At 25.3% G+C, this 23,380-nt stretch overlaps 1 protein-coding gene across 2 annotated transcripts in view; it reads left to right on the top strand.

Moving 5' to 3' along the window:
- Window positions 1–21,539, top strand: part of LOC127288445 (uncharacterized) — a 285,559-nt gene extending 264,020 nt beyond the window's left edge. For both annotated transcript variants that reach the window (XM_051315905.1, XM_051315896.1), the window contains 9 exons: window positions 6,090–6,344; window positions 11,869–11,986; window positions 14,521–14,648; window positions 14,960–15,203; window positions 15,468–15,535; window positions 15,634–15,708; window positions 16,008–16,259; window positions 16,406–16,654; window positions 17,217–21,539. In XM_051315905.1, coding sequence (XP_051171862.1) covers window positions 6,090–6,344; window positions 11,869–11,986; window positions 14,521–14,648; window positions 14,960–15,203; window positions 15,468–15,535; window positions 15,634–15,708; window positions 16,008–16,259; window positions 16,406–16,654; window positions 17,217–17,329 — 1,502 coding nt within the window. In that variant the 3' untranslated portion in view covers window positions 17,330–21,539. The remainder of the gene's footprint in view (window positions 1–6,089; window positions 6,345–11,868; window positions 11,987–14,520; window positions 14,649–14,959; window positions 15,204–15,467; window positions 15,536–15,633; window positions 15,709–16,007; window positions 16,260–16,405; window positions 16,655–17,216) is intronic.
- The last annotated feature ends 1,841 nt before the right edge of the window (window positions 21,540–23,380 follow it).

Below are 23,380 nucleotides of genomic sequence, written 5' to 3'. Positions count from 1 at the left end.
TAAATTTCAGAATAATTTTTTTTTTTTTCTAAAAATTATACTATTTTTAATAATATTCAAAATTCATTTTAAATCGTTAAAAAAAATTTTTTCTCTACTTTTGAAAAGTTATCTGTTGGAATTTCAAAGTTTGGTGACTTGATCAATAGAAAAAAATTGTGAAGCATCAGATAAAGTTTATAAAAGTTTTTATTATTTTATCTTTATTTTTTATACAATGTTTGGTTTAGCTTCTATGAAGCAGCAATTTTGAAAACAAAATTTTAACTTTTTTTATGTTTTGCCATTCAGTCGAAAGTAAATTGAGTGATTAATTTTGAAAGACTCTTTATCATTTTGCATCGTCTCTTCCTCTCTCACATCTTCTGTTCCTTTCATCACAGCGAAGATTGGGACAACATTCTCTGTCATTCCGGCACTATGAATGAAAAAAATTAAAATTAATTAAAAAATTTCACTATTAACTATAAAAAAAAAATTTTTTTTTAACGTTTATTATGTGCCTAATTTAAATAATTAATAAATTGTTATTACTCTATCTCTCTCTCTTTGGCATCTTTCACATCTGTTCTCCCTTTCATTGCATCGGAGATCCCGACAGCATTCTCGAGTGTTGCGACACTTAAAATTAAAGATTATTTATTTATTTGTTTTTTTTTTGTTTTTTTAAAAAAACAGTGTTTGGAAAATAAAAATTATAAAAAGTAAATTTATTTTTAAACTATAAATTTTTTTATATAATTTTTGTTATAAAATAAAAATTGAAAATTATTTATTAAAAAACAATTCGCATTTGTATCGGATAATTAAATATTTATAAGATTTGTAATAATAATAAATATAATAAAATTGATAATTAATAAATTGTTCTTACTCGTTCTCCCTCTCGTTGGCAATCACGGTCTCTTCTTTCACACCTTCTTCTTCCATCTCTTTCAATGCACTGAAGATTCCGGCAGCATTCTTGATCGTTACGACACTTAAAAATGGACGATTAAATATTTTTAAATTACATTATTTTAGAATTAAAAAAATTATTAGAAAGAAATTTTAATTTTTTAAAAAATTATACATTTAAAAAAAAGATTTTTACATACTAGAAAACTTAATTGGAATCTAATAAAAATAAAAAAATAAATAAATCTAGTAAAAAAATAATTCTTTACTCAATAAAAATATAAATAATTATTTATAATAATAATTAACTTACACGTTCACCGTCTTCTGAACATTCTTGACTATTCACGGCTAGGACAAAAAGTCCAACATATAAAAATAGGAGCGTGTACAGTTTCATCTGTAATTAAATAATTTTTATTTCCTTTAAAATTCAATTTTTGGGAATTTTTTATTAAAATTAACTACTTTTACCCTTTTATTATTATTTCTCAAATGGATTGTCTCTTACAAAGCAAAATCCGAAATTTCTGTTAAAAAATTTTTTTTCTTAATTTATATAGATATTAATAAAAAAAAATTGACGTTTATTTATATAATATTATTGTTTAAACACAAAAGAAAACAATTTTCCTGTTTATAATGCGGAATATTTTTTTATTTATTATTTTACCAAGTGACAAATTTTATTTATCCCATTCTATTTTTCTCAATTTGTTTACGTTTTACAATTGATTAATTAATTGATTCATTAATTAATTTATTTTTTATAATAACATTCTATTGTTTTCATTCTATATTTTATTGATAAAATATTTGAAAATTATTAAAAAAAAGTTTAAATAAAAATAATTTTACAAAAAAATTTAAAAAACATTCTACTATATCTAAACAAAATATTTTTAAATGAAATGAATATACTTACGATAACAAATAAGGAAGGATAAAAAATATTTACACGATTAAATAAAAAATAAACTTGAAGATATTAAAAAATTAAAATAAATATAAATATTTATTGAGCTATTTGAAATATACTAATAATCCCAGAACGGCGATAAATTTAAGAAAAAATATATTCTAGTTATAAACAGGAAAATCGTTTTTATATAAACAATAATATAATTATATAAACAATTGTCAATTTTTTTGAATGTATAAATTGGGATAAATTTTTGTTCTCAACATTAATTTCCGGTTTTGTTTTTAAAGAAGACGAACTATCTGAGAAATAATAAAAAAAGGTAAAATAAGTTTTTAATTGTAAATTTAAAAAAAAAATCTCTTGATTTTTAAGTAAAAATAAAATTTATTTAATTAGATGAAATCTTGTACTCTTCTACTTTTGTGCTTTGGCCTTTTTGTCTTATTGTTAGAAGCCAATGGTCAACCATGTTTTGGCGAAGGTAGACGGGTAAGTTATTAATTATTAATAAAAATATAATTAAAAAAAAAAACATTTAATTATTAATTTCAAGTGTTTCAATGATCGACAATGCTGTCGGAATCTTCAATGCAATCAAAGAGTAAAAAGATGTGAAAACAGAGATTGCCTTCAAATAAATCAAGGAGTAAGAATAATTTTTAAATAATAATTCAAATCTTCAAAATATAATAATAATAATTTAATTAAAAGATGTAAATTTTTATTTCCAAAACACGAGAATTTAAAAATAATTTAATAATTAATTTCAAGTGTCGCCAAGATCGACAATGCTGTTTGGATCTTCGATGCAATGATAGATTGCAAAGATGTGAAAGATGTCGATTGGAAGGAGAATTAGTAATAACCAATTTATTAATTATTTAAATTATACATAGAATTAAAATTTTATTATTTTTTAGTCTTTTTTTTCTAGTAAATTAGAATAGTGCAATTTTTTAATGAATTTTAACAATTTTTTAATTTGTAGTGCCGAATTGATAGAGAATGTTGCCCTTATCTTCGGTGCAATGAAAGAAACAGAAGATGTGAGGGACCACTTGACGAATGATTCTTTTAATTCTAATAACTTGATCGTCCTATAGATGTTTCCGACTGGCAAAAAAAAGAAAATTTTAATTTTCCAAAAATATTGACTAATAGAAAGTAAACTTTATTTGATTAAAAAAATGTAAATATTGAATATTGTAAACAATAAAGATTATTTTTAAAAAAACTAGAAAATTTTCTATTATAAATATAATTTATTCCTAGTAAGAAATATTTGACAGAATATATTGACTTAATACTATAATACTAAAAGTACTAAATATTATAAGTAATAAATACAATACTAAATTCTAAGTACTAAATACTATATAATACTAATTACTAAATAATATGCTATACTAAATACTAATTACTAAGTACTATAGTGTACTAAATACTAAGTAACAAATAATATATTACACTAAATACTATAGTATACTAAATACCAAGTACTAGAGTACAATAAATACTAAATACTGTAGTACACTAAGTACTACACTATACTAAATACTAAGTATTAAATACCATAATATTCTAGATACTAAATAAATATTTTTTATTTGAAAACATTGCTAAAAGAATGTTATTTAAAAATAAATATTTATTTAATTAAAATGAATTATTTCCAGCATTTTGCACATAGAAATTTAATTCTAAATTTACCTCCTTCTCATGTTTAAGTTGAATCCATCTCATTCATTTGAATTAAATATATATTAAACTTATATAAATTTATCTCAACAATGAACAAATTTACTGACAAATAAATGTCTCCTCGAGTGTATTTATGGTAACGTGAGACAACTAAATTGCTTGGGAATTGTTATATATATATAAAATTTTGTAAGACTGAAAAGTGTGTTATATATTTTGTATATAAATGGAAAATTAATGAAAAGTTTTGGCTTAGAAACAGTGTCCAATTTCCATAGGTTCTCCTCCTTTTTATATAGATGATGAAATGAGTTGTAAAATTACAAACATTTTCATCCAAATTGTTATACTCGGGAGCTTTTGTTGGAAAAATCTCATTTAGTCAGTCCATTGTGCACGTAAAGATTCTCTGCCGAGATCTTACACTGGGAGATGAAAAACCCCTTTTATATACATATATATATATATATATATTTAATGAAATTTGTGAATCAGTGGTAGCGTCCTAGTTCTTGCTAATTGGGAGCACTTTTCTCGTTTATTGAATTTTCCCCACGTCACACACCAATGGGATTTTCCTAGTCGAATATATATGTGTGTGCTCTATGCCCTCCTTATCATCGTCATAATATTATACGCTCAACTATATTCTAGATTATCTGCTAGTTAACGATTCTACCTCCCATTTCTAGAAATAATGTCAAAATTTCACATACACATACAGTGAAACCCACGTATATCGAATTTCAAGGTACTGGAAAATTTTTAAAATTAAAAATATTAAAAATACCGACACAGAAATCTACCTTACCGTCTGATGATAAAGAAATTTTAAAACTGTTTACCATCAGTCGGTATTGTAGATTTCTGTGTCGGTATTTTTTATATTCAACCTTCAAATTTGAATATTTTATTATTAAATAATTTCTTAATATTAAATAATACCTTTATTAAATAAATATTTTATTAGTAAATATTTTTACTATTTTATCAAAAAAAGTATCACAAAAAAAATGAAATGGAAATGAAAAAAAAGAAGACGAAGATAATATAAAATATATTGCCAAATTCATGGAAAAATACCTTGTCTTTCGAATCGTTTATATATTTCGTAAAATCTCACGTGCTGCTATCGTATATCGCTGATACAGTACTATTTATATACATAAAATGCAGCTCAGCGATTTGCAGAATCACACGATTCATGAATTTCGACCAGTTGCAAATTCGTTTTGCGTAGAAATGCCGCACATACATACAAAGGAGAATATGTTGGGGGGGGGGGTTGCATTTTTCTAAATTCTCCAATGTAAATAAAGTCCAACGTGCAAAAATTGAGAACACACACACATATAATATTGAAAACACCACAAAATTGAGTTTATAAAAAAATATTTGACAAACACAGAAAAAAATTTAAAAAAAAAAACAAAAAAAATGTAAAAAAAATTGTAAAAAATACATAAAAAACGGAAAAAAATAACAGTAAACAGAAAATGGAAAAGTAAACTTTATTTCTATTCTGATTTTGAAACCATACATGAAAATCTGTGATTATTCAGTGATTTGGAAAATTTTCCGCAGTCAACGCCCTTTTTCAACCCCCGCGCCGACCTTGTGTATAGCCCCTTTTGCATCATTCCCCTATATATATAGTTGCTCTCATCTCTTAGTCAAGAGTGAAGAAGGGCGGAGCCCTTCCATCTCTGCGAGAAGCTGCCTCAAGCTTGCTTGCTAGCGTGTTCCTTTCATAGAGAGAGATTATGCCGAAATGCATAAATTATCAAAGGACCGCACAAGCTTACACAGCCCCTTGAGAATTAAGGCACGTTCCGCACGCGTTAAAGGCCTTCGAATTATAAATAGACAAATGCAAAATCAAACTCTCTCTCTCTCTCTATATATATATATATATGTATATAAATATAACATTCGCAAAATGCATTTAAATTGTTTTTCAACTCCCTTCGCGCTCTACAAACTTCAACACCGGAAACCAACTGGAGCATGAGGAAATATTATTTACCTTTCGAACAAAACTAAATAAATGTTAAAACACTGTTTTCAATTTAATTTTCAGTTTTAACATATATTATTATTTTATATTCATATTTTACAGTAATATTATTATTATATATATAATATTATATTTTATTATATTTTATTAGTATTTATTACACCCAGAGAAATGTTTTATTTGAACCGAATATGATATATTTGAGTTAAATAAACGTATATTTGCCTCACAGCCTATTTATTTCCTTACCATCAGTCGGTAGGGTAGATTTCTGTGTCGGTAATTTTTTTATATTTTCATTGACATTTTATTAGTATTTATTACGCCAAGAGAAATGTTTTATTTGAATCAAATATAATATATTTAAGTTAAATAAACGTATATATTTGTCTCACAGCTTATTTATTTGGCGTAAATAAATTTTTTTATTTAAATCAAATAAAAATTTATAAATAAAAATAAAATAAATGGAAAAAAATAGAGAAATGAAAATAAAAAATTGTAATTTAAAATAATTACTAATATTTGATGTATTTTCTATTTTTGCAGGTGACTGTAGTCAAAAGCAAACACTGTCTCAAATGTCAGAGGCTATTAAATTAGATGAAAGTCTCAACACCATGTTTCGGGTGGATGCGAAACCGATCCCTTGTCCATTTCAAGGACCACCGTTCACCTTTTCCTATAGTCGTGGTCGTGGCGATTGTAAAGTACCAGAAAATCAAGCTGAGAGTTGTACAGATGATAGCAAATTGATCTTCAAGTACCAAGCATGTCCTGATATTGCTGGCACCGAAAGCAGCAGTGAGTTTATATAACAATTTTATTATTATTATTATTTTAAATTTATTTTTTATTTATATGAAATTTTTTATTTCAAATTTTATTTTGAAATTCTGGTGGAAAATTGGATTAATAAATATTATAACAGTAAATAATTGAACTAATAATTATTGTTATTAATTTATTATAGAATTAAATTTTAACAAATAATTAAAAAAATGATTTTCCATAGATTTTTAACGAGATTTTATTTTTATTTAATTATTACATACCCTATGAAAATTATTAGTTATTATTCATTTATTTTTGCAATTAAATATTTATTTTTTATTTCATACTTTATACTTTCATAGTTTTTATTACTATCCAAATTTTACTTTATAAATTTCAATATCGTTAATTAAAATTTTAAGCGAAATATTCCATAGTATTAAAAAAATATTGAAAATACAAATTTAATTTTAATTTAAAAACCTAATGAATATTTTTTTATTACCTATATTTTATTTAACTATTATATTCTTCGATTTGTTTTTAATTAAAAAAAATAAATAATTAAATAATAAAAAATAGCATATATCGAATGCTTTTAATAACAGGGGATTTATTTTTCCCTATATTTATTAAAAATTATTTAATAATTAAAATATATTTAACTAGCATTAGATGCGCACGAAAATGCGCGCTAACATAATTCCATTCGACAAATTTCTTATATAAAAATATTTAAATCATTATGATAATGTAATATTATAATTCAAAATAATGATACAATTCCCCAAAAAATTCAATTTTTCTTAGGCAGACTATTTTATTGCAATTTCTTGCACAAAATACACCTAAAAGTGTAGAAAAAAATTGACAGCCAAATACGAGTAGAGGAAGACCCATATTTTGACCTTTAAAGCGCTTTTCGTCCAAAAAAAATTTTCAAAAAAATTCAATTTTTCTTAGGCAGATAATTTTTATTGTTTTTTAAATTTTAACAGTTTTTAACTTTGAAATCGTCAATTTTGACCCTAAATCCTTCATCAGCGTTCGAAAATACATCTAGAATGACTATGGAGAAAATTTTAAAGCACTTAATATTTGCACAGGAGCTTGAACAGACAAAAAAAAATGCCTTGTTCTTTATTGTTATTAATTAAAAATAAGTATCGTTAGTATAAATTGTATCATCTGAGAATATTTTTTTTAATTTTTATTAGACTTTTGTTTGCAAAAATAAAATAACTCTCATCATTTAGAATGAAATGATAATTTTAATAAGAGGTCATACTTTTGATTTGATACTTAAATTTCACTAATTTCCCAGTGAGACAACTTTTAATTGCTTTCAATTATTCATAAATTCTGCGTATATAATCTTTCTTCCATCGCTAGTGTCAAACTACATTTTTTAACATCTCTCTCTCTCTCTTTCTCTCCTATTCCTTTTTCTTCTTCTTTTCTCTCCTGCAATTAAAAACCTTTAAGAAAATTAAAATTCGTAAAATAATAAAATAATATCCTTGATCTCACGTATATATTTGACTTGTAATTTGTATATTTGATCCTTGAATATATTTCCATTACTGGTTTCTTAATTAAATTTCGCTTTATTATTTCCTTTTTGTGAATGAATTTTTTGTAATATTCCACCAAATCGACTATTTTTCCATTGATTATGAAAGAGATGAAGAAAAAATCGAATATTTAAAGTAAAATTACTTCTTTTAAATCAGTAGGTAAAGTTTTTTCTTATGACATTTTTGAATGGAAAAGAACATTTTCTATTAGAAAATTAAATTCGTCTGACTATAAAGTATTTTTCTACTGAAAATTGAAGTTAATTTAATGGCGGTAAAGGATTTTTTCACTTAAATATGCTTTTTGTCTGGCTTAAAATTTTTTTCTACTTAAAATTCTAGTTCTGACTTTATAAAATATTGTTCTATATTTAACTATTCAAAGCTTATAAATTATTCGTGTTTGTTATTTGAAAAATAGTTGAGGAGAGGGAAATTGATAAATTAAAATTTAAGAAACTGAAATGTCAATTCTTTCTCAAAAGGATGCATTAATATGAAAGCTTGTTGAAAGAGAAAATCTTCTAAAAGAAAATATGATGATTTATTCTGTTTGACAGAGTAAAATATATATATATATATATATATATATGCGAAAAATTCATCATTAAATAATGTTTGTTATCTTTTAGGACGTGTTCGAAAATTTCCTCTATATTTCTCTGCAATTTTTTTTTCTTCTCTCATTTTATATTTGATCAAAGGCACTACGATAATCTTAGCTCTGGTCTATCTCTCTTTCTCTCTCTCTTTTATGTTAGTAACACGTGTTGGTAACCATGAGGCTTTTTCGCAATCATAACACGACCCTCACTTCCAGCACTATATTCGCAATGGGATTGGTGGAAAAGCTCTGATTTAAGCGCGAAGAGAAGGCTAGCCTCATGGTTTCAAACACAAATCCCAGGTGAGGATATATATTCCTCGAGATCACTAGAATTTGTTTGCATACGAAATTTTCTTACTTTCGGTCAAACAGCAACATAAGTCCCATATGGAAAAAGCAAATTTTCCCCTTACCATTGAAAAGAGGAATCATATGTATGATTTTAGAAAAAAAAAATTCAATATATTTTCATCTTTGTTTTATTCCAAATTTTTCCATATTTTTTTTGATTCTTTCTCTCTTCGTTTTTTTTTCATTATTTCATTCTTCTTTTGATTATTTTATACTTTTTTTTATTATTTCATTCTTTTTTTTTCCTCATTCATTCAAATTATTTGAAACTTTAGCTTTCATCCAGTTAGCTTTAAAGCTTTCAATTTAATGCCATTTGCTTTTATCGCAAACTCAATCCTTGGATTAATTATCTTACAGAAAACTTCTTTTTAAATTATCGTTTAATTACTCTAAGAATATCTTTACCTCGGGGAAAAAAATTTTTATTTTTCAATTGCCAATTAACTGGTATAAAGAAATTCAGGCGAAACTTTCTCGATCTCGTTTAATGATTCACAATCGATTATAAAATATAGTAATGGAGACATTATTATTTTTTTATATACAGATATAATGAAAAGATTAAAGAAATAGAAAAATGTTTTTTTTTATTATTTTTTTTAATGAACGCTTTTTTTGTTATGAACGCTTAAATTTTCAGTAGAAAAATAATTTACAGTCAGACGAACATAATTTCTAAGTAGAAAAATCCAGTGTAGTCAGACGAACATATTTTTTAAGACGTACTTATTTTTTCAGAAGAAAAAAATTTTAGTTGGACAATTTCAAATTTTCAGTAACAAAAAATTGTTTTCTGTCAGGAAACTAAAATTTCAAGTAGAAAAAATATTTTACAGTCAGACAAGATTGAGTTTAAGTAGAAAAATAAATTTTCAGTCAGACAAATTCACGTCTTGATAGAAAAAAAGTTAAAAACATTCAAAATTCACAATTTAGTAGAAAATAATTTTAGTTAGTCATTTTCAAATTTTTAAGTAGAAAAAATAATTTTTAGTCAGACCATTTTAATTCTAAATTTAAAAGAGACTTTTAAAAAGAAAAAAAAACATAAAAAGTAGAAAAAAATCTAAAATCGCAACATAATTTTTAAGTAGTAAAAGACATTATAGTCAGACAATATTACAGACTTTGAAGTAGAAGACTAAATTAATAAAGTAGAAAATAATTTTAAAGACAGTCAATTTAAAATGTTTTAAGTAGAAAAAATAATTTAGTCATAACATTTTAATTCTATATTTGCCCTTAAATAATTTTTTTACTAAATTTATCTACCATTAAAATTTTTTCTTCTTAAAATTAAAAAAAAATTCTACTTCAAAAATTCTCGCGAAAAATTAAGTTTGTCTTATCTTCAAGTCTTTTTTCACTTACAAATGTTTTTCGTCTACCAACTTGCCTTTTTCCACTTAAAAATTGAGCTCGTCTGACTCTAGAGACTGTTTCTACTTAAAAATTAAATTCGTCTGACTTTTAACTCTTTTAGTATCTAAAAGTGGAGTTTTCTTTAATTTCCCCTTTTTTTTATATAGCAAAATCGAAATAGTATTACTAAAAAATATTTGACTTAAAATTATCTATTGTCAAATAATTAAAAAAAAAAGCTAAAAATATTTTTAAAATATTAAAAAAAATTTCCATTGAAATAATTCTATTATATTTGAAATTTCGAATAAGTTGTATTTTAACGTTAATAAAAATGTTTCGCATTTAAAAATAATTGTCTTCCACTTTGAATTGTTTCGTTTTGGATTTGAAGGAAGCAAATTATAATTGACAAGATATTCAGGGGCTTCCTCGTGTAGAGACAGGGCGGCTTAATAAAACAGAACCTCACAAAAGAGAAGTCTTGCATCAGATCGAAACCACTAAAAGGATTATTAACGTAATTCAATTAGCATGCTTTTTCGCCTCGTTAACTACATCAGGATTTTTATTTTTAGTTCTTGAGACTATACAGTGCCCCTTTTCACGCCAGTCTAGGGCTCTTTGCATTAGCCATTTGACCCACTCAGAAATGTCAAGCGCCTTAATCCACAGTTCTAAGAGGTCTTCCGCTCAATTTTCTTCTTTTTTTTTATTTCTTTCTTTCTTTTTTTTTCTTTCCTTCCTTTTTTCACAATGTTTCGTATAATGAGAGAATTCTAATTTTCTACTTCTTTTTGATAATTTCCTCATATATAAAAATACGAGAATTTTTGAGAAAAAATTTTTTTTTCTAATTAAAAATTATTTATTTGTAGTATAAACGGGAATTGCAAAAGAAAAAAAATGAAAAAGAAAAATTCCAAAAGAGAACTTTATTTTTAAATGATGAATAGTAAAAAAAAAAGTTTAATGCATTTTGAGATAATTTGTCTATAATGAGATTAGAGAAAATGTGCTTTTTACAAAAGCTGAAACTTACTCTGCCATGTAATTTGATTAAATTTTCAATCAGCTCTTCGTAATATACGAAAATATAGACTCATTTTATTGGTTGACGCTTCGTGTTGAAAACATGACTAGAATTCATATTAAGCTTATAATAAACTCAAATTATAATTAAAAAAATTTTTTTAATGAAAAAAAAAATCATTTTATAAAAAGATTCATATTTTTTATTAAAATTTTTTTTTTATTCTGAAGTTTTAAGAAATTTAATCACGTCTAACTATATAGTGGATTTTTCTACTTAAAAATTATTTCTATCTTTCTTTTTTCAACAAAATATTTTTTTTTTTCGTAAATTAAAAAAAGTAAACTGAAATTAGTGAATGAAAAAAGTAATTTATTTATCACATTTTTTTTTGTTTGCTATTGATTTGAAAATGAAATTAATGGAATTGTCAACATTCCAAGTTTTCTCAAACACAATTTCCTGGATCACAGTAGTTTCGTGTTTAAGTAAGCAATATATTCTTGTATTAGTCTGCTGCACTTTCAGAAAGTTCAACATCTTTTCTTAGGTGTAAGTTAAATTGAACTGAAGATTAAAGTTTATACATTGCATCTTATCTGTATCATTCATCTTTTACAGCCGAGGAACTGCAGTGCCTGGCCACTTGGAGAGAAGGGTCACGTAACACGTACTTGGTTGGAACTTTGAAGCCCGGCAGCACCGGCAGCAGAACTACTGTGGTGAACGAAGTATACAGGTAATTGTGTGCTCAAAACTTTTTCTTTTCTATTATTTTTTTTTTGTTTTTACATTTTTTTTTGTTTTTGTGTTAATATTTGTTATTTTATACAGAATAAATGTCAAATCATACAGTCAGTTCAATTGAATATTCAAAAAAATAAAATAAAAAAATAAAATATTTTTTTCTTTTTTCAAAATAACGTGTATTTTTTTAAAATTTCATAACATTTTTTTTTGCAAATTTTATAGACTTTTTATTTTTACAATTTTAGCAAAAAAAATAGTTTTTTTACCATTTTTTGTTAAAATCATAAAATATCCATAAAAATTACAAAAAAATAGTATATTATGTGGCAAGCACGTAAAGTAGTACTTTTTAGGTGAGGATGTAATTTTCAGTACGAGCTGTCGTTAGTGCGACGTAGGTGAGACGAAGGCGAGCTGTAGGTGAGATGAAGACGAGCCGAAGGCGAGTCGAGTCGAGCCGAAAGCGAGCCGAGTCGAACCGAAGTCGCACAGACAGCGAGTATTGAAATCATCCGAACCTAAAAATTACTACGTGCGAGCCACATACGCTATTTTTTTCGCCATTGTTATGAAAAAGTGAAACAATTTTAAAGAAAAAAAATAATAAAAATTGATAAATAAAATAAAAGCAAAAAAAAAAATTATGCAAAAATTAACAACTGCCTAAAAAAGACTTTATAGGGCAGTTTACTGCCTAAAAAAGACTTTATACGGCAGTTTGCTGCCTAAAAAAGTCTTTTTTAGGCAGTTGGCCCAAACTGCCTTAAAAAGTGCTACTTTATCTGCCCAAAACAGGCACAAAAAAGACACTTTTTCATGTCAATGGCGAAAAAATATTATTTTTAAATAGAAAAACATATTTTATTCTGAATTTAATTTTCAATATACCATCGAACTGCCTACATGATTTTAGATTTATGAAATTATTTTTTGGTTTTATTTATTTGATTATTTATTTCAGTTTGTTTAGAAAATGACGAGATATATATAAAACAAAAACCACTCAAGTTCTTGTAATTAAAAGGTATTGATACAAGGCATGTCGCCTTCGAGAGAGTGAGAGAGTTACGAGCAATGAAACTAATTGGAAGAGAGTCCAATTTGTCGAATTGCTTCCACTATAGAACCTAATTGACGAATAAATCAATTCATTAAGTTAGACCCAAACTACTTAACTTTGAGTTTAAAAGAGAGTGAGAGTTTCTTTGGATAAATGGAAACATTTCACAGAAATCGAAAGTCTCAAAAGTTTCCTGTGGTGGAGAGAAAAAGAAAATTCAATCAAATTTTTGAAATTTTGTAAAAACATTTCTCCTCCTAAAAAAAGAAACACTGTAAATAATAATAAAAACAGGACTTTATAATATAAACAATTTAATTCTTAAAAATAATTGATAATAATAATTAAAATAAAAACTCTTTTTTGTAAAAATTTTATCTTTAACGTTTTATTGTTAAATAATATCAATCTCAAACAAACGATTTTTTTCTCATATTTCTTCTCTTTTAAAGTAAAATAAATTTAAAAAAAAAACTAATGGGTTTTTTGTTTGTTTTAAAGAGAGAGAGAAATAGGAAATTCATTTTTCATTGTATATTTTATATTGTAACTTGATATTCTTTATAAGGGCAAAATTCCAATATATGTGTAAAAAAAACAAAAAAAAAATAGAGAAAGCGAGACAGTGATACTATTTTTATAACTTCAATTTCATCTCGCAGAAAATTCTATGGAAATTTTAACAATACAAAAGGCAAAATTGTTCCATATTTAAAAAGTTGGATTTAAATTTAAATCGAATTTCACTCCCTTTTGAGACACATGTTAACTTTTTTTTTTTTATTATATACAAAGAGTTCATATTTTTCAGTAGATTCCAAAGTCCGTGAGACAAATTCATAACAAAAAATCCACAGTTGACTTTTTGAAAAAAAAACTCTTTTTCCTTAAAATGTATATTGAATTCTCTTCAGCTATGAAAACATAAAAGATTCAGTGGCAAAGTGTTGGGAAACTTTATTCTTCAGAAAGTGACACATAAATGTGTAAATGTAAATAGAACAAGAAATTTATGAAAGCAATTCAACCTCTTTTTTTTGTGTCTATACTTGAGAGTAGGAGTAGTATTTTTTTTTTTTTTTTTTTTTTTTATTAAGCAGTAAAATCTACGATTGCTTATAAAAAGAGCGAGGTATTCCATTTTCATGTAATGTCACACGTTGCAGGTGCATTTAATTTTATTACTCCATTTTCCATCATCATCAATTCGATATTTTCCCAATGTCTATAGCTCAAAAAAAAAAATTGTTACCTACAGGAAAACAAATAAAAAAAAATTTCTGTTTGTTGAGTGGAAATTTTGATTGAATTTTATTGGAATTTTGTTTAAATTAAAAAATTTTTTTAGTTTTTTTATATTTATTTTCAATTTTTTAATTTATTTTTTCTGTTTGAGAAGATGTGGAAAAAAATGATTTACATATTGATGAGTTTAATTTTGATTTATTTTTTCTTTTTTGCAGATGTTTCTTGTTTGAGAAAACTCACCGTCAAGGGAAAGTTGAATATCAACTGGCCCAGTCTGGGGATGCAACCTGCAATGGCCTGACTACTGTTTCCGAGGGGTCGCAAACCATAAAACTCACAAAGGGTAGGCATCGGAGGTTTTATGCTTTTGAATTATGTATACTTTCCATACTTCAAAACTGACTCTTAATGATCGTGGAAGAATGTCATATGCAAATATGAGAATATCAATGCCTCAACACACAATCCAAGAGAGCACGTAAAAATTCAATAAATTTTTTTTTTTTTTTTTTTTGAAATATGGAAATTTTTCTCACAAAAAAAACGTGAGATTGATTTTTAAATACAGTGGAACTTTTAATATATATTGTCTTTTGAAAAAAAAATCAAAGAAACGTTTTTTAATATTTTTTTGTTTCAATTGAAATTTTACAGAAGATAAAGAACGTCGAAAATGTAAATATCCTTCTTGGGTTCTTAAACATCACGCCTGGCATACTTTGAACGGTGCAAAGAATTATCATTTTCTCGCTGGTAATTCAACTTTAAAAGTTTCTTATAAGGATGAAAATGTCACGTCACAGCATGAGGAGAAAATTGTTTGCCACAATTTGGAGACTGAGCAAAAGGCAAACTCGGGAACATCAGTGAAATTGGTCGCTCACGTCACTAGTGGCTGGTAAATAATTAATTTTAACCCATTTTCGAAAATAGAAGCAAAAAAATTTTATAATTAAAAAATTTCATTTTTTTTCTACTTTAGATTTTATAATCAAAAATTTTTTAATTATCATTCCTTTTATTGCTTTTTAATCATTTCGTTTAGTTTTTTTGTTGCAAATTTAAAAAATTAAAATTAAAAGTAATAAAACTTTATTGAAAAAATATTATGAGTGATAAATATTTATAGTTTTGAAAATTAATTTTTGCTTTTTTCAAACAGTGATATTGGTTACGTTTGTATGATCTTCCATCAGCGAGACCAACACATAATAGAAATACAGCAATCCGGTGAGTAATTTTTACGAGTGAACTTTGAAATATTTATTAAGCCAATAGCATTTGCATTTTATTGAGATCGAAATTGAATTCTTGATTTTTCGTTACAGAGCAAAAGGCAATCATACCAGATGAAGCTTGTAAACTTTGGGATCCATCTCGAATGCCATATACAACATTGATAAGTAAGTCGAACGCAATTTTATTAATTCAATTCGTATTATGGTTAATGAAAATTCATTGTTAAATAAAAATTTACAACTTTTATAAAGTTTAACAAATTTTTTTTTCTCTTACATATTCGGAAAATCTTTTTAGAATAAAATATTCTTACTGGAATTTTGAAAATCATTTCAATTTTCTCCTTATTTAATAAATTAAATTATTTTAATAAGTTTTTCCAAATTTTTTTTTCTAGAAAAAAAAGAAAATTTGTTTTGCTCATAGAGCCGTTATTAATTGATGTTTGAAATATTTTTTATAGCGTCATCACTCCATAAAAGAAGATGTCCTCAACCAGGTCGATATTCAATATTAAATTCATTACCATCTCAAGCATTATCGAGTATGCGAAGGCGAAATAAGAGACGAGCAAAATCAGCAGAATCCACAACCAGTAAAATTCGACAAGATGATGAATATGAGCAATGCAGAAGTACTGACGTTCACATTGGATGCAATTCCATGGACCAAAATGAAGTCATTATGGCACAATCTTGCAAAAGTGGAGAAATAGGTATTTGTTGATTAAATTCAATAATTTCGAAATTAAAATTAAATAATTTAAAAAAAAAATAAAAAGTAAAATTTGAAAAAATAAGAAGAAAAAGAAAAAAAAATAAAAGAGTCGTTTATATTAAAGTAAAACCCATTACTTTTTAGCTACATTGTACTCTTGCCAAGGTAGTTGGGAGGAAAATGGAACTTGGTTTACGATAGTGTCTCGAAATAAGTCAAGCTCAGAAAGACAAACTCACTGTTTCTCCATGCGATTCAGCGACCCATCCGACAAGTTAGGTGGAAGAAATAGCCGAATGGATTCATCAGAACAAGAATTGTTATTGTCTAAACCATCAAATTTATGCCAAAGAAATGTCGATGATCAATGGTCCTATCGATTAATGAGTCAAGGTAAAAAAAAATAATCCTAAATAATTCTCACTTTTTCTTTTTATATTTTACTATACTTTTTTTAAGTATGATACCACCAACAAAAATATTATTTTCATTTTACCCCCTCAAAATATTTCTCTCTTTAAAACCCCTTATCCTAGCTATCTTCCCTTGGAAATAATTCTTCCAAACAATTTCTCAAAAAAATTTCCGAGTAATTTTCTTTTTTATTTTTATGAACTCTCTCTCTCTTTCTGTTTCATTTCTTATTATTTTTTATCTCGTGTTTTATGACTTCTTGAGAATATAAAGAGTTTCTAAAAATTCTTTGTGTTTTCTGTTTTTTACTTTCTCTTTATTTTGATTATTTTATATTACTCTTCCTTTTATTCTTTTTGTTTATTTCACATATTTGTTCTCTATTGTTTATTTTTTTATATTAATATTAATATTAATTTTTTTTTTGTATATTATTTACAATTAATAATAAATTAAAATTTAATTAAAGAAAAATTACAAAATATAAAAATGAAAATAAAATTTTTTTAAAATTAATTTTTCTCTATCTTGTATTTTTCAGGTGTCTGTGAGGATTTGACAAAAGCGGCTTCAAGCTCAGCCTCCTCGTCATCAAGAGTTTCATTCGCATTGCTTATTGGAGCCGCTGTGATGAGTCGACTCTTATCAAGATGATGTGTGCCAACAATTTCCAAAGTTCTTTACTCACAAATTTATTAAAAGGTAGTAAAAAAACAAAAAAAAACTTTTATTACTATCGAGTTGGCAGATCGACAGTATTTATAAAAAAAAAAAATCTCTATAAGTATATCATCTGACATCGACTGATTTCAAAAAAAAGAGAAGAAAAAAAACTTGATCATAAGTTCAAAGTTGTACAGTTTTTAGACGACAAGAGACAAATTTAATTGTGTCGTCAATTTATTATAACGAACCGGTAATTATAAACTAACGTTCCTTGACCGTTGTCAAATCGTTTCAGTTCAAAATTACCAAAAGTATTGATAAAAAAAAAATATTTATATATATATATTCAAAGTATCAAAATACTTTTACTAAAAAAAAAGTATCAAAAAAAGTATAGCGAAAATATTTAAAGTATCAAAATACTTTGGATTTTTTTTAAAATTATACTTTTCAAATTGAAATTTTAAATACTTCATCTTATTTATTTTTTTATTTATTCGTTTCATTATTCCAAAGTGAATTAAAAAGAAAAAGAAAACGCGAGACAATGGTCTTTGAATGCGACCACTTCTAAAGATATTTATATATATAAAAATATAAATAAATATATAAATATATATAAATACATTATAAATATTTAAATATGAGTGTTTTTTATTTAATCTCGATGCTGTAAATACGATCAGGGTATAAGTAATTAAGATTTCAAAAAAAAAAAAGAAAAAACCCAATTGAACGACAAACGAAAAAAAAGATCGAATGAAAAAAATACTATTCATATAAGTTTAAAAAAAAACTGATCGAAACCTAAAATCGAACTAAATAGCGATTGAGGAGGAATGATTTTTATTGTTCTTTAGCTAGTTGCACACATCTGTAAATAACAATTTTAATATTGTACTATAATAAGACTGTTTATAAGAAGAAGAAAAAAAAAGAAGAGCGGGTGGGACGAGAATTAAACTGAAAACAAAGTCCAATATCGTTTTGGCTGCTAATTAGAATTAATCGTGATAGGTCTACGAGTGCGAAAGGAATTTATTTATTCAAGACCTTTCTTGGATTATTTGAATTCTAAAAGCTCTTCGCTGCCAACTTTATACATTATAGAAATCATATAAGAATGGACCAAAAACTGGTCTTGAGAATTCTCCAAATTCCACGCGGAACTTATAATAACCAGGATGAGATTTCATTCAGAAATACTCGGCGAGATATTTTTTTTCTCTATTAGTGAGAGAAAGAGAAACAGAATTTTATTCAAAAATGTAAATTGAAATAGTAATTTTTTTTTAACAAAACAGTTTTCATAATTTTGAAATTATTTTCAAGTTTAATGAAAAAAAAATTTTACTTTATGAAAACATTTTTTAATGAAATTTTGAATAAACAAAAATAGGGAATTGGAAAATATTTTTCTTTTTTTTAACTTTGTGTAAATTTTGTTATAAATGAAGTTTAAGTGATTTTAATTAAAATATAAGAAAGGTATTTCTAGTTTTTTAATTGATATTTATTCCCGAGATTCACAAGATAAATGAATCAAGCCTCGAGATCCTATCAACAATTTTTACTCTTGTTCGTTGTAAGCGTATCTTAATGTGTTATTACAAGTGGCGTAACTACGAGGTTGATGAAAATCAGGGTAGGAAGGAAAAAGCAACTTTCTTCTGTTTTTCTTTTTTACAAAATACTTTCCTGTTATTAAATATATATAAAATATATATATATTTAAGGTATATCGATATTTATTGTAAGTTATTAATGTTAAATCTTCCAAGACTCCTATTAAATATATAAATATAATATAGTCTTCATCTTTCTCAGAGAGAAAAATTTCATTTAATATACGTTGGAAGTTGAAAAATTGTTAAATTTTGTTTTAAAAAAATTAATTTATTTTTTATGGTAGTTTATCACTTACAGTCTTTTTCCAAAAAATTTACATAAAATAAATTACTTTATCCAAATTTCAAAAGGAAAATATATTGCACTTTTAATTCATTAACAATAAAATTCAATTGCATTAAATTCCAAATTGATTAGAAAAAATTTAATTTCTGAGACTGTAAAATGCCATAAAAAATGAAATTTTAAAACATCAATTTTCCTTTCACAAAATTAGAAGAAATTGTAATAAATAAAATTGAATTAAATTAAATACAAAACAAATTAAATTAAAAATTTTGTTATTAATTTAATTCTTTAATTTTAATAATAATTTTCTCCAAATAAATAATTATTATTTCATTTCCGCTTCTTAGTTACGTCATTTTCAGTAAGCAGCCGTCAATTTTCAATCTCTCCTATAGGTATATTTATATAAAGATGTAAGGATTTGATTTTTGCGAAATAAACCCGTTGAAATGGAAACAAAAAAAAAAAAAAAAAAACACGAAAGTTTGGAAAAAATCGCTTCTCGATTGTGAGCATGAATATGTGTGTGTATGTATGTATGCGTGTTTGTGTGCAGCTAAAACACAACGCGGGTATCAGTGGCAACGAAGTTATTGCTAAGTGTAGATGTAATCTTTAAGAGTTTTAAAAAAAAAACCCTATTGGAGCGAGCGTAAAACGCTTTTGTCTCTAACCGAGAAAAAAAAGAGTATTTCAATCAGAAAAAAAACTGCAAATACTTTTATCCTATAACACGAAAATTTGTTACATTACAAATTTTTCGAATTTGTACCGGAAAATAAACGAAACGGTGTGAAACAAAAACAAGGAAATTGCGTGGAACAAATAGAGAATCATTTTATTAAGAAAAAAAAGAAGAGAATAATCGGGTGACTTGAAAAATAATTTCCCCTCGAAAAAAAAGAAACTCTTCCTTTTTTTATTGGAGAAATAATTTTTTTTTCTTCCAAAAAAAAATCAAAATAAAATTTGGCATTTCATTTCTTTTTTGTTTTAAAAAAAAAGAAAGGAAGAGAATTTTTATAGGGAAATTATATTTTTAAGCAAAGTGCCACTGAATGGATATCTATTTAGCGATTTAATAGTTATAATCTGTACAAGATGTGTATATATATATTATACATAGTAAATATATATATGCATATATTTTTCGTTTCTCACTGTGATGAATACATGATTATTATATAAATATTAAGATATTAAAGCAGTTTGAGTGTTGTTTTTTCTTGCCACTGTAAAGTATCAAATATTATGAATATTATTGACTTCATTATATTGTATAAGGGTTTTCGGGGCTTAAAAAGATGAAAAAAAAAAACAAAAAAAATAAATAAAAATAAATATGCGTGTGTGGGCTTCTGCTTGCCTGCCTAATTTCGATCTAACTATGTAATTAAAGGGCTATGTATTATATTAATAAATATACAATACATGCATTTACAAAGACGTGGGAAACACGAAAAAAAGCTACACGTCTCATAACCAACAGATTCAATTTGAAAAAAAAAATTTTGATAAAATATAACTATCGTTTCAAAAAAAGAAAAAAAAATTCTTAATCGTGTGACGCGGCGTTTGAATTTTTTTTCGTTGCAGGATCGCAGATATGTTTGCAAAGAGCAAGTAATAAAGTTGATGCGCTATCATTTTTCATATCATGTAAAACTCGTTCTCTCACGTTGCATCGTATTTTGAAAAAAAAAAAAAGTTTTTATTCGATATTTCGCGTATCTCTCTCTCTATGTGTATAATAAAATAAACGACGAGGGCAAAGTTAGAGAATGAATCCGCACAAAACTATACGTGACAGTGCCATTAACTTCGTAATCCACTGTTTTTAAACGAAGAACGCGCAGTAATTAAGGTTCACAAGTTTTCCTAAAAAAAAAAGAAACAAAAGAATTCGAGTTTTTTGGTCTATATTTCCGTAGAGAGGAAGAAAATAGAAAGAAAAAAAAAGATCACACAACGACACTTTTTTTAGGAGAGTAAAAATTCTTTGCGACCTTTACAATAAAAGCGATTCGGTTTTTAATTTTTGCTAATATTTAAAAAAAGAAAAGAAAAAAATAATAATCGGCAGTGAATGCTATTTGAACTGCTTTTTGTATTTTCGATCTCATATCTGCCTTTTCCAAACGCTAGCCGTTCGATTTATTATAGTTTATTACTCAATACCATTCGTGAGTACCAGTTAACATTTGTCTGGTATAATACGCGCTAGCATGTGTAATGTTCATTATTATATTTTGAATACGAAATATACATATTAAAAAAAATACATTTTTTTCGCATTTCTTTCAATTGCAATACCTCTCACTTTCCTAAAAAATCAATCTACAAAAAAAAAATGTTTTTAAATGACACAAAAAAAGGCAAATTTTGTCGTTCTTTTCTTTTTATTGAAGTAGTACGGTTCACATCGGTAATAATTATTTTATTACTTTTTATTATAATGTTATTGTAATTGGCCACATAATACACAACTTATACACAATACACTACCTTGTCTTGGTTTTTTTTAAAGTAACAATTGCCCTGCAATAACATTTAACATAAAAAAAATCGAAGCACGAAAAATTACTAGAAGAGCACTTCGTACTATCACATTGCAGAATCTCTAGATTCTATATTTCTGATATATTTTTTTTTTGCTCACATTCTACAAGAATGCCTTCCCATCATAATTGATACATTGTCTTTTCTTTTTTAAAACCTCAATATTTACTATACATCGATCACCAAATTAAAAAAAAAATATATATAAATCATATTTTTACAAAATATTCATGAAAAGAAAAGCACAATATTGAAAATCATAAACGAAACGTATAAAATCACATAATGGAACGTGATTTCAATTTTTTCACAAATATAATAAAATAAATTATCACCGAGTTCATTCGAGTAATTAATTTAGGAACTCTTTTTAAAGAAGTACATATATAAAAAAAAACAATATTTATATATTCTTTTCCAAAAATTTTAAAAATAATTATAATTATTTCACATTTAGAAAATAATTAAAATTATTTTCATAAATAAATGTTATTAATCAAACACCGTCAAATAATATTATGAAATAGAAAAAAAATTAAATTAATTAAAAATATTAAATAAATATATGTTTTAATATTAATATATGTATTATTTTGGTTTTTAAAGTCTTGTGAGTCCAAGAAATAAATTTTTAATAACAGCGAGAAAGTAAATCACAAATAATTATGATATGTACGTATCTAAAAAGAGACGAGAAACATTTTTTTTTTATACAAATTAACGAGTTCAAAAAAAAAGAAAAAAAAGAAAATCTGTCGAACTTTTAGAAAACAATTATTCTAAAAGAAACTAATTTAACTTTCATTTCACCTGACCCAAGTGGCTCTTTCAGGTAAATCTACTCACTAAAATAATACAAAATGATTCGCAAACGAAAAGTATAAGGAAAGCGAATAAAATTACTTTTCATTTTTCTTTCAGCACAGCTCATGTTGATTTTTTGTTATCTAATTTTACAATGGCGACAAAATTTTTTTTAGCATTATTTCTCATCTTAGAAATAATTTTTTCACAATAAATCTCATTTCGAAATCATGAATTTTCTTTTTCTTTAGAAATTCCTTTGTCTTCTTTTTAGAAATTAATTTTTTACTTTCCATTTTTATACAAATCTACATTCACTTTATGAATCTTCTTTGCGTAATTTTTTTTTTTAATTCGAGACAATTTGACAATTATGGAGATAATAATAATTGATTATTTAACGTACATCCCTTTTACCTTTCGTTTTATCTCTCTTTTTTCAGTAAATGTACATTTTTTAAACTTTTGGAAATTCAAATAGTCAAGTAAAAAAAAAATTAATATTACTTGACACGCATTTGAATCACCAAATTGAATCTAAATAAACCGAATTATAATTCATGACTAATTTACAGACATCTTAATTATATAATTACACGTATACATCGATCGAAGACTTACAGCGGAGATCACAATTGCTAAACTATATACTATACACACTTTGCGAATAATTATCTACTATACATTCTCTGCTGCATTGTATTTTTCTTTTATTTATTTATTATTTTTTTTTAATATAATAATTCTATTTGGCGACCG

This window comes from Leptopilina boulardi, unplaced genomic scaffold (genome assembly GCF_019393585.1).
Source record: "Leptopilina boulardi isolate dan_hultmark-lab unplaced genomic scaffold, ZJU_Lbou_2.1 LbouV2_123, whole genome shotgun sequence".
NCBI lineage: Eukaryota > Metazoa > Arthropoda > Insecta > Hymenoptera > Figitidae > Leptopilina > Leptopilina boulardi.
This window is presented reverse-complemented; position numbering and strand designations above follow the sequence as displayed.